The 13,211-nt window shown below is 38.8% G+C and overlaps 1 protein-coding gene across 16 annotated transcripts in view; it reads right to left on the reverse strand.

Annotated features, from left to right (window-relative positions):
- Positions 1 to 13,211, reverse strand: part of ATP8B4 (ATPase phospholipid transporting 8B4 (putative)) — a 333,420-nt gene that overhangs the window by 110,432 nt on the left and 209,777 nt on the right. For all 16 annotated transcript variants that reach the window (XR_010151382.1, XM_063794140.1, XM_063794142.1 and 13 more), the window contains 2 exons: positions 12,627 to 12,835; positions 2,022 to 2,065 (listed from right to left, as the gene is read on the reverse strand). Coding sequence is in view for 15 of the 16 variants with exons in the window: in XM_063794140.1 (XP_063650210.1) it covers positions 2,022 to 2,065; positions 12,627 to 12,835 (253 nt within the window). In the remaining variant the exon portion in view is untranslated. The remainder of the gene's footprint in view (positions 1 to 2,021; positions 2,066 to 12,626; positions 12,836 to 13,211) is intronic.

Genomic DNA, 13,211 nt, shown 5'->3' on the forward strand with positions numbered 1-13,211 from the left:
AGCACTGAAAAACAACCAGTCTTACCAAATGTTAGAGCCTTGAGCCTTGTCAATAATTTTTTGGTTTTTTTTTTTTTTTTTTTTTTTTTTGGAGACGGAGTCTCTGTCACCCAGTCTGGAGTGCAGTGGCGAGATCTCAGCTCACTGCAACCTCTGCCTCCCAGGTTCAAGCAAATCTCCTGCCTCAGGCTCCCAAGTAGCTGGGACTATAGGCACCACCACCACGCTTGGCTAATTTTTATGTTTTTAGTAGAGACGGGGTTTCACCATGTTGGCCAGGCTGGCCTTGAACTCTTGACCTCATGTGATCCTCCTGCCTCAGCCTCCCAAAGTGCTGGGATTACAGGCATGAGCCACCATGCCCAGCCTTTGTCAATAATTAAAACAGTATGATGCTAACATATGCCAGAAAGAAAACACATCAAAAATTCAGTAATAGACCTAGCACACAAGAGTTAGGCATGCTATAAAAGTAATATCCCAAATCAGTGAAAAAGAGGACAGGCTTTTAAATAAATGGGTAAAGTCAGTAATCATCTAGAGAAAAATATAGTTGGACTTATATTTTACATCCCACACCAGGATAAAATCCAAATGAATCTAAGATTTAAATGTAAAACATTAACTCTATAATGATGGTGTGCTTTATATCTAAGGCATAAACCTCAGTGATGGAGGAAAAAGTGATAAACTCAATTACATGAAAATAAAATATTTTTCATGGCAAAAATACCAGAAAAAATAATCATGGGACAAAGGACAAATTGGGAAAAGAATACATAAAACTCATTTCACAGACAAATACTTATTTTCCCTAATATAGAAATATACAAGTTAATTTTTGTCATAGACAACCCAATAGAAGAAAATGGGTAAAAAAATTATGAACCAGAGGCCGGGCACAGTGGCTCACGCCTGTAATCCCAGCACTTTGGGAGGCTGAGGCGGGTGGATCACGAGGTCAGGAGATCAAGACCATCCTGGCTAACATGGTGAAACCTGGTCTCTACTAAAAAATACAAAAAATTAGCCAGGCGTGGTGGTGGGCGCCTGTAGTCCCAGCTACTCGGGAGGCTGAGGCAGGAGAATGGTGTGAACCCAGGAGGCAGAGCTTGCAGTGAGCCGAGATTGCGCCACTGCACTCCAGCCTGGGCGAAAGAGCAAGACTCCATCTCAAAAAAAAAAAAAAAAAATTATGAACCAGAAACTTACAGAAATATCATAAGCTCTTAAACATGAAAATATGTTGAACCTACTTATAATAAGAGAAGTTAAAATTAGAACCAATATTGATGTACCCATTTTTCATATAATCTCATCAAAGATCATAAACTTTGATAAAACATTGTGTTGGTGACAGTGGGGGAAATCAGACACTCTTACACTTGTTTGTGTCAGGGTAAATTGTTATAAATTCTAAAGAAGGCAATTTGCAATATTTATCAAATTACAAATGCAGATACCTTTTGATTTAGCAATTCTATTTCTAGAAACAGATTCTATATTCTCTAACGTGAAATAACATATGTACACAGTTTTTTTTGCTGCATTTTCTTTACTAGAAAAATATTGAAAATCCTAAATGTCCATTAGAGTCTCTTCATATAAATTTTGGAACATCAATATAACGAAATACCATTCAGCCATTAGAAAGAATGAGAAAGTACTTTTTAAAAACTAATCTAGAAAGATCTCCAAGATATATTATTGAGAACGCTGAAGAACATTATGTAAATTATGCTACCACCTATGTAATTATTTTTCTCACTATGTAAAAGGTGTGGAAATATAATTCCTTGTATCTGCATAAATATCTCAAGAATAAAAAATAGAAGGAACTCTGTGGTTGGTTCAGTAATATGAGAAGGAATTTTGAATCATATTAATCTATTTTTTAATGCTATGCATTAAGTATCTCATCTGGTCTTAGTGGAAATCAGGACACTAAAAGTTTATCATTTTCTTAAAAGTACATATAATTTGAAATTAAAACTAAGAATAAAATTTTATCACTTCCACACCTGAGTTATTTCTGTCTTCTGATCCAGGTCATCATGTACTTCACCTGACAAAACAAAAATTGAGAATTAAAAGTAAGTGAAACCGAAATTAGAATTAGACATTTAGTTTTAAGGAATACACTTATTATTTATTACATCACCATTACTAAATGGCATTATGAATTTAAACAGGCGAATGGTTTTAGGAGTGCTTTCAAATTGTAACCATAAACATGGCAATTATGCAGTGAGACATTCGTGTTTGCCCAAGATAGGACTAAAATGCAGTAGGCATTAAAACAAAAAATGAAGCAATTATGTTTTTCTGTAAATGTTATCATTCTGTTATTACATTATCTATGATATTTGCAAGAGGCAAATTTCTATCTTCCACATCATTCCCACTGTTGAGAAATCCAAAATGATATCCTTGCCAGGCCAATTCTTCCCAATGCAGAACTTTGCCTATCTTGGTTTGGGCCAGATACATCTGTGTAATATCAAGATCAAATTAGCATGTAAGCCTTAAACAATGCCAGTACTTTCTGCAGTCAGAAAACATAGCCACCCATATGCCAGAAATTTAAAATAACTTTTTTCTTAGTACAAAGCTAATATGTACTTATTATAGATCTAATAGAAAATAAGGGACATTTACAATAGAAAATAAAAATCACTTCCCTTCATCCAGAAATAACGACTATTTGTAGAATGATTTTATCGTGTATTTTTATATACACATATATTCACCATATTGTTCATAATCTTCTTGTTCTTACAGTTTTTAACCATGTAAAGTATGAGAATTTCTCCTATCAAATTGTTGTGAATCTTATTTTGAATCGTTGTATAGTAGCCCACGATTATAGATGTAGCATAATTTATTTTCCCTTTCCCTATTGTGAGTCATTAATTTTTTTTAATTTTTACTTGGCATTGGAAGGTTTCATACTATTTGCCAGGATTAAATTTGTTATAATAATAATGAGTTACTTAAAGAAACTACCATCAGAGTGAACAGACAACCTACAGAATGAGAGAAAATTTTTGCAATCTATCCATCTGACAAAGGTCTAATATCCAGAATCTACAAGGAACTTAAACAAATTTACAAGAGAAAAAACCCGACAACCGCCATTAAAATGTGGGCAAAGGACATGAACAGACACTTCTCAAAAGAAGAATAAATGGGGACAACAAAAATATGAAAAAAAGCTTAACATTACTGATCATTGTAGAGAAATGCAAATCAAAACCACAATGAGAAACCACCTCACACCAGTCAGAATGGCTATTACTAAAAGGTCAAAAAATAACAGGTGCTGGCAAGGTTGTGGAGAGAAAGAAACTCTTACAGTGGGACTGTAAATTAGTTCAACCATTGTGGAAGACAGTGTGGCGATTCCTCAAGGACCTAAAGGCAGAAATAACATTAGATCCAGCATTCCAATTACTGGGTATATATCAAAGGAATATAAATCATTCTATTATAAAGATACACACACATATGTTCATTGCAACACTAATCACAATAGAAAAGACATGGAATTAGCCTAATTCCCATCACTGATAGACTGGGTAAAGAAAATGTGGTACATATACACTGTGGAATACTATGCAGCCATGAAAAGGAATGAGGTCATGTCCTTTGCCGGGACATGGATAGAGCTGGAATCCATCATCCTCAGCAAACTAACACAGGAACAGGAAACTAAACACTGCATGTTCTCACTTATAAGTGGGAGCTGAATGATGAGAACACATGGACACATGCGGGATACAGCACACACTGGGGCCTGTTGATGTGGGAAGGGAGAGCATCAAGAATAGCTAAAGAATGCTGGGCTTAATACCTAGGTGATGGGATGATCTGTCTAGGAAACCACCATGGCACACGTTTACCTATGTAACAAACCTGTACATCCTGAACAAGTACCCCTGAACTTAAAAGTTGAAAAAAAAAAAGTTACTTGAATCAACCTGTGCCAGGCTCTTAAATTATCACTGATCCTTATAATAAACTTGCAAAGTGAAGATTTTCATTTCTGTTTTATGGATAAGGGAACCAAAGAATGGTTCAAAATGACATGACTAAATGAAAACTAAAGTAAGCATAGTGGGTTTTTAAATCTAAGTTCTCTCTCTCTTCGTTATACAATGCTATGAGCACCAACCACTTGACAAGCAGTTCTATTTGTTGTTTCTCTGGGGTGCTGGTCTGAATCTGGAATGCTGTATGGCTGCTGTGTGGGAGGAGTCCCTGAGCTAGTGAGTGAATCTGGCCTAGCACCTGGAATTTAAATCTCAAATTCACTGTGTTATGCTCTAGTGGTTACCCTGTAGGCAGTCACTGTAATAAAATGATGGAAAAGAGAAAAAGAAAAAAAAAACTGTGTCTTTGTGTTAAATGGTCTGCCTCCTCCCTACAATAAAAGCCCATCTACAGGGCTGTTGATGAAAGTGAAGAAAAATTGCCTAAGAAGATAATATTTCTTAGCCAGGAAATAGAAGATTTAGATAAATTAAAGTCAAATGTTAAATTTTCCCAAGGCCTACATCTGTGATATTAATACCCCCAACTTGTATGAAAACAAGGAAAAATGATTCTGAAACATTGAGTGCTTTAGTAAGAATTTATTTTAATGATGTTATAAATGCATTATAAATTATAACAGCATATAAATTAAGAGTCTAAAGGGATTACTTAAACCTTTAAGTTACTTTCCTGCATTTCACGAGAGGAATTACAAGCTATCATGGGATTTGTGAATTTGGAGATTTGCAAAAATCTTGTGAAAGTCAAGAGCCTTCTCCAAAAATAGGACATTTATCACAAAATGTGATAAACATTTCAACAAATGAATCTTGGTCCACATGTCTGATAAGTCCTTTAAGATTGCTTCCTAGAAGTGATTGTATTATTAGATCAATATGTGGCAAAAAAAATCCAAAAGGTCCCCAAAACTCAAAATATTTTCAATATTCTGATTAAAAGTTTCCCATTTAAACTATGTTTTGGGTTAAAGCAATATTTTTAGAAAGCCTCTGAAAATAATGTCCAATGGGAACTTTTTAAGGAAAGGTTCTATGTTATTTACCAGTCATTATGATACTGATATAAGATTAATACATTGATATAACAATGCAACTGTGGGCTTGTGGAAGTCCAGGTTGGAAATCATCTTGTCTACTGCCAGAGAAGGCAGGAGGGGAAGCTAGGAGTGGAAGACAGCTGAGGAAACCATAATGACCATGGGTTATGGGGGTGTGGGTAACCAAAGGAGGTCAAAAAGTAGGAGATTGCAAACATCAACTTCTTCTTAGTTTTGTTCAGGGTCAAATCTTGCTTTAAAATACTTGGCAATGTGTGAAGTTTCCCATCAGGGGACAAAGGAAAAGTTTCCCCTCTTTCTTGGATTTCCTTTACTTCCTGAGATTTCTGTATTGAGAAAGTGGACACTCAGAATCCCATGAAGGGACATTGGGAGACCAGAGGAATCCACAGAAAGTTCCGCAGAGCCTCTGTGCTCTCAGCAGAAGGAACAATCTGCAAAATGGCCAGCGTTGGGGTGACAAGGGTCACATATAAACAGAATGCTTGAAAAGCCAAATATAGAGCATGTATTCTGATAAAAGCACGCAAACAAGAAGTGGGTATTAATGAAACAGCTTATCTGGCCATTCAAGGCAGCCCCGTAAATGAATAGTAGATTCCCAAAACCATGTGCACTTACATAAACCCCAGAGCTGATAGGAATCAAGTATAAAATGCTGCCCTTACTGACATAACTCAGGCTACCAAGAACTTGCCCTCCCTAGGATATGGTTCTATTCAGCACTACAAAACAGAATCACACAGCTGGGGGGGACCTGGGCAAGATGGCCAAATAGGAACAGCTCCGGTCCGTAGCTCCCAATGAGATCAACACAGAAGGGGGGTAATTCTGCATTTCCAACTAAGGTAACTGGCTAATCTCATTGGGACTGGTTAGACAGTGGGTGCAGCCCATGAAGGGCAAGCAGAAATAGGGTGGGGTGTCACCTCTCCAGGGAAGTGCAAGGAGTCAGGGAACTCCCTCCCCTAGCAAAGGGAAGCCTTGAGGGACTGTGCCATGAAGAACGGTGCATTCCAGCCCAGATACTACACTTTTCCCATGGTCTTCGCAACCCGCAGAGCAGGAGATTCCCTCAGGTGCCTACACCACCAGGGCCCTGGGTTTCAAGCACAAAACTGGGCAGCCATTTGGGCAGGCCCCAAGCTAGCTGCAGGAGTTTTTTTTCATACCCCAGTGGCACCTGGAATGCCAGTGAGACAGAACCGTTCACACCCCTGGAAAGGGGACTGAAGTCAGGGAGCCAAGTGGTCTAACTCAGCAGATCCCACCCCCATGGAGCCCAGCAAGCTAAGATCCACTGGCTTGAAATTCTCACTGCCAGCACAGCAGTCTGAAGTTGACCTGGGACGCTCGAACTTGGTGGTGGGAGGGGCATCCGCCATTACGGAGGCTTGAGTAGGCAGTTTTCCCCTCACGGTGTAAACAAAGCCAGGATGTTCAAACCAGGCGGAGCCCACCGCAGCTCAGCAAAGCCTCTGTAGCCAGACTGCCTTTCTAGATTCCTCCTCTCTGGGCAGGGAATCTCTGAAAGAAAGGCAGCGGTCCCAGTCAGGGGTTTACAGATAAAACTCCCATCTCCCAAGGACAGAGCACCTGGGGGAAGGGGTGGCTGTGCACGCAGCTTCAGCAGAATTATATGTTCCTGCCTGCTGGCTCTGAAGAGAGCAGCAGATCTCCCAGCACAGCACACCAGCTCTGCTAAGGGACAGACTGCTTCCTCAAGTGGGTCCCTGACCCCTGTGTATCCTGACTGGGAGACATCTCCCAGCAGAGGTCGACAGACACCTTATATAGGAGAGTCCTGGCTGACATCTGGCAAGTGCCCCTCTGGGACAAAGCTTCCAGAGGAAAGAACAGGCAGCAATTTTTGCTGTTCTGCAGCCTCCGCTGGTGATACTCAGGCAAACAGGGTCTGGAGTGGACCTCCAGCAAACTCCAGCAGACCTGCAGCTGAGGGGCCTGACTGTTAGAAGGAAAACTAACAAACAGAAGTGAATAGCATCAACATCAACAAAAAGGACATCCACACAAAACGCCATCCGAAGGTCACCAACAACAAAGACCAAAGGTAGATAAATCCATGAAGATGAGGAAAAACCGTGCAAAAAAGCTGAAAATGCCAAAAACCAGAACGCCTCTTCTCCTGCAAAGGATCACAACTGCTCACCAGCAAGGGAACAAAACTGGACAGAGAATGAGTTTGACAAACTGACAGAAGTAGGCTTCAGAAGGTGGGTAAAAACAAACTCCTCCCAGCTAAAGGAATATGTTCTAACCCAATGCAAGGAAGCTAAGAACTTTGTAAAAAGGTTAGACAAATTGCTAGCTAGAATAACCAGCTGGGAGAAGAACATAAGTGACCTGATGGAGCTGAAAAACACAGCACAAGAACTTCGTGAAGCATAGATAAGAATCAATAGCTGAATCGATCAAGTGGAAGAAAGGATATCAGAGAGATTGAAGATCAACTTAATGAAATAAAGCATGAAGAAAAGATTAGAGAAAAAAGAACGAAAAGGAATGAATAAAGCCTCCAAGAAATATGGGACTATGTGAAAAGACCAAACCTACGTTTCATTGGTGTACCTGAAAGTGATGGGGAGAATGGAACCAAGTTGGAAAACACCCTTCAGGATATTATCCAGGAGAACTTCCCCAACCTAGCGAGGCAGGCCAACATTCAAATTCAGAAAATACAGAGAACACCACAAAGATACTCCTTGACAAGAGCAACTCCAAGACACATACTCATCAGATTCATCAAGGTTGAAATGAAGGAAAAAATGTTAAGCACAGCCAGAGAAAAAGGTCAGGTTACCCACAAAGGGAAGCCCATCAGACTAACAGTGGATCTCTCTGCAGAAACTCTACAAGCCAGAAGAGAGTGAGGGTCAATATTCAACAGTCTTAAAGTAAAGAATTTTCAACCCAGAATTTCATATCCAGCCAAACTAAGCTTCATAAGCGAAGGAGAAATAAACGCCTTTACAGACAAGGAAATGTTGAGAGATTTTTGTCACCACCAGGCCTGCCTTACAAGAGCTCCTGAAAGAAGCACTAAATATGGAAAGGAAAAACCCATACCAGCCACTGCAAAAACATACCAAATTGTAAAGACCATTGACACTATGAAGAAACTGCATCAACTAATGGGCAAAATGACCAGCTAGCATCATAATGACAGGATCAAATTCACACATAACAATATTAACCTTAAATGTAAACGGGCTAAATGCCCCAATTAAAAGACACACTGGCAAATTGCATAAAGAGTCAAGACCCACCGGTGTGCTGTATTCAGGAGACCCATCTCATGTGCAAAGACACACATAGGCTCAAAATAAAGGGATGGAGGAATATTTACCAAACAAATGGAAAGCAAAAAAAAGCAGGGGTTGCAATCCTAGTCTCTGAAAAAACAGACTTTAAACCAACAAAGACCAAAAGAGACAAAGAAGGGCATTACATAATGGTAAAGGGATCAATGCAACAAGAAGAGTTAACTATCCTAAATATATATGCATCCAATACAGGAGCACCCAGATTCATAAAGCAAGTTCTTAGAGACGTACAAACAGACTTAGACTCCCACACAATTATAGTAGGAGACTTTAACACCTCATTGTCAATATTAGACAGATCAACGAGACAGAAAATTAACAAGGATATTCAGCACTTGAACTCAACTCTGGACCAAGCAGACCTAATAGACATCTACAGAACTCTCCACCCCAAATCAACAGAATATACATTCTTCTCAGCACCACATTGCATTTATTCTAAACCTGACCACATAATTGGAAGTAAAACACTCCTCAGCAAATGCAAAAGAATGGAAATCACAACAAACAGTCTCTCAGACCACAGTGCAATCAAAGTAGAACTCAGGGTTAAGAAATTCACTCAAAACCACACAACTACATGGAAACTGAACAACTTGCTCCTGAATGACTACTAGGTAAATAACAAAATAAAGGCAGAAATAAGTAAGTTCTTTGAAACCAATGAGAACAAAGAAACGATGTACCAGAATCTCTGGGACACAGATAAAGCAGTGTTTAGAGGGAAATTTATAGCAACAAATGCCTACAGGAGAAAGATGGAAAGATCTAAAATTGACATCCTAACATCACAATTAAAATAACTAGAGAAGAAAGAGCAAACAAATTCAAAAGCTAGCAGAAGACAAGAAATAACTAACATCAGAACAGAATGGAAGGAGATAGAGACACGAAAAACCCTTCAAAAAATCAATGAGTCCAGGAGCTGGTTTTTTGAAAAGATTAACAAAATAGACAGACCACTAGCCAGAATAATAAAGAAGGAAAGAGAGAAGAATCAAATAGACACAATAAAAAATTATAAAAGGGATATCACCACTGATCCCACAGAAATAAAACTACCATGAGATAATACTATAAACACCTCTATGCAAATAAACTAGAAAATCTAGAAGAAATGGATACATTCCTGGACACATCAACCTCCCAAGACTAAACCAGGAAGAAGTCAAATGCCTGAATAGACCAATAACAAGTTCTGAAATTGAGGCAGTAATTAATAGCCTACCAACAAAAAAAGCCCAAGGCCAGAGAGATTCACGGCTGAAATGTACCAGAAATACAAAAAGGAGCTGGTACCATTCCTTCTGAAACTATTCCAAACAATAGAAATGGAGAAACTCCTCCCTAACTCATTTTATCAGGCCAGCCTCATCCTGATACAAAACTGGGAAGAGACACAACAAAAAAAGAAAATTTCAGGCCAATATCCCTGATGAACATCAATGCGAAAATCCTCAATAAAATACTGGCAAACCAAATCCAGCAGCACTTCAAAAAGCTTATCCACCACGATCAAGTTGGCTTCATCCCTGGGATGTAAGGTGGTTCAACATATGCAAATCAATAAATATAATCCATCACATAAACAGAACCAATGATAAAAACCACATGATTATCTCAATAGATGCAGAAAAGGCATTTGATAAAATTCAGCACCCCTTCATGCTAAAAACTCTCAATAAACTAGGTATTGAGGGAATGTATCTCAAAATAATAAGAGCTATTTATGACAAACCCACAGCCGATATCATACTGAATGGGCAAAAGCTGGAAACATTCCCTTTGAAAACCAGCACAAGACAAGGATGCTCTCTCTCGCCACTTCTGTTCAACATAGTATTGGAAGTTCTGACCAGGGCAATCAGGCAAGAGAACGAAATAAAGGGTATTCAGATAGGAAGAGAGGAAATCAAATTGTCTCTGTTTGCAGATGACATGATTGCATATTTAGAAAACCCCATTGTCTCAGCCCCAAATCCCCTTAAGCTGATAAGCAACTTCAGCAAAGTCTCAGGATACAAAATCAGTGTGCAAAAATCAAAAGCATTCCTATACACCAATAATAGACAAACAGAGAGCCAAATGATGAGTGAACTCCCATTCACAATAGCTACAAAGAGAATAAAATACCTAGAAATACAGCAAACAAGGAATGTGAAGGACCTTTTCAAGGAGAGCTACAAACCACTGTTCTAGAACATGAGAGAGGACACAAACAATGGGAAAACATCCCATGCTCATGGATAGGAAGAATCAATATTGTGAAAATGGCCATACTGCCCAAAGTAATTTATAGATTCAGTGCTATCCCCATCAAGCTACCATTGACTTTCTTCACAGAATTAGAAAAAACGACTTTAAATTTCATATGGAACCAAAAAAGAGCCCATATAGCCAAGACAATCCTAAGCAAAAAGAACAAAGCTGGAGGCATTACACTACCTGACTTCAAACTATACTACAAGGCTACAGCAACCAAAACAGCATGCGCTGCTACCAAAAGAGATATATAGACGAATTGAACAGAACAGAGGCCTCAGAAATAACGCCACACACCTACAACCCATCTGATCTTTGACAAACCTTCAAAAACAAGCAATGGAGAAAGGATTCCCTATTTAATAAATGGTATTGGGAAAACTGGCTAGCCATATGCAGAAAACTGTAACTGGACCCCTTCCTTACACCTTATACAAAAATTAACTCAAGATGGACTAAAAACTTAAACATAAGACCTAAAACCATAAAAACCTAGAAGAAAACCTAGGCAATGCCATTCAGGACATAGGCATGGGCAAAGACTTCATGACTAAAACACCAAAAGCAATGGCAACGAAAGCCAAAATTGACAAATGGGACCTAATTAAACTAAAGAGCTTCTGCACAGCAAAAGAAACTATCATCAGAGTGAACAGGCAACCTACAGAATGGGAGAAAATATTTTCAATCTATCCAACTGACAAAGGACTAATATCCAGAATCTACAAAGAACTTAAACAAATTTACAAGATAAAAACAAACAACCCCATCAAAAAGTGGGCAAAGGATATGAACAGACACTTCTCAAAAGAAGACATTTATGCGGCCAGCAAACATATGAAAAAAAGCTCATCATCACTGGTCATTAGAGAAATGCAAATCAAAACCACAGTGAGATATCATCTCAGGCCAGTTAGAATGGCAATCATTAAAAAGTCAGGAAAAAAACACATGCTGGAGAGGATGTAGAGAAATAGGAACACTTTTACACTGTTGGTGGGAATGTGAATTAGTTCAACCATTGTGGAAGACAGTGTGGCAATTCCTCAAGGATCTAAACCAGAAATACCATTTGACCCAGCAATTCCATTACTGGGTATATACCCAAAGGATTACAAATCATTCTCCTGTAAAGACACATGCACACATATGTTTATTGCTGCACTATTCACAATACCAAAGACTTGGAACCTACCCAAATGCCCATCAGTGATAGACTGAATAAAGAAAATATGGCACATATACACCATGAAATACTATTGCAGCCATAAAAAAGGATGAATTCATGTCCTTTGCAGAGACATGGGTGAGGCTGGAAACCATCATTCTCAGCAAACTAACACAGGAACAGAAAACCAAACACCGCATATTCTCACTCGTAAGTGGGAACTGAACAATGACAACACATGAACACAGGGAGGGGAACATCACACACCAGGGAGTGTTGGGACGTGGGAGGCTAGGGGAGGGATGGCATTAGGAGAAATACCTAATGTAGACGACGGGTTGATGGGTACAGCAAACCACCATGGTACATGTATACCTATGTAACAAACTTGCACGTTCTGCACATGTATCCCAAAACTTAAAGTATAATAATAATAAAAAAGAATCACACAGAGCACTGAAACGAACTTCAGAGAGTATCATATCTAACCCTCTTCTCTATCCATGAATGGCAATAAACCCAAAGTTTCATCTAAATTACTCAACATTTATCCAATACATATTTAGTGAGAATTTATCATCTGCCAAGCATATCAGCATCTATATGGTAGATGCTGACGGTGCCCATATTGATAAGAAAGCCAGTGATTGTTTTGGATTTTTAAATTTTTTTTTAATGGGGTCAGTTATTCAAGAAATTGTTAACAATATCGTTAAGAGAAAGGAACTGTTTCTCTTACCATAGATTCTCCCATTAATGGAACATCTTTTAAAGGTCATGATGTTTTCAGTGAGGGTACCCGTTTTGTCGGAGAAAATGTACTCAATCTGCCCCAGTTCCTCATTGAGCGTGGTCGTTCGAGCCTCTGCAGGTATTGCTTTTCGAGAATAATACATCTTCCGGTCCCAGTTTATAAAATAACTGTGTCCTAGACGAATTACTTCCACACTATCATCCATTAAAATGGAAAAAAAGAAAGAAATGCTCCATTAATTTCAGAACATACAATATTTTGCCAAAATAAGAAGTCTGCCAAAGTCTCCAGGGGTTAAAGGAAAATGTGGATGCTCTGTCCCTAGGTCCCAGGGATCTTCAGAAGCTTCTCAACAGAGTCTGTTTATAAACATTTCCAAGTCATTTTCTACAAAACCATAAAACAATAAGTCAGCTTAGGACAAAGCTTTAGGGAATGTTTCCTGGTTTTCTACATTAAACAGGCCCGGTGGAGACTTTGTGTGTAGCATATTATTTTGTGTCTCCTCCTATAAGATACGGCAGTGGTCCCCAACCTTTTGGTCACCGGGGACCAGTTTTGTGGAGGACG

This window comes from Pan troglodytes, chromosome 16, assembly GCF_028858775.2.
Source record: "Pan troglodytes isolate AG18354 chromosome 16, NHGRI_mPanTro3-v2.0_pri, whole genome shotgun sequence".
Classification (NCBI taxonomy): Eukaryota; Metazoa; Chordata; class Mammalia; order Primates; family Hominidae; genus Pan; species Pan troglodytes.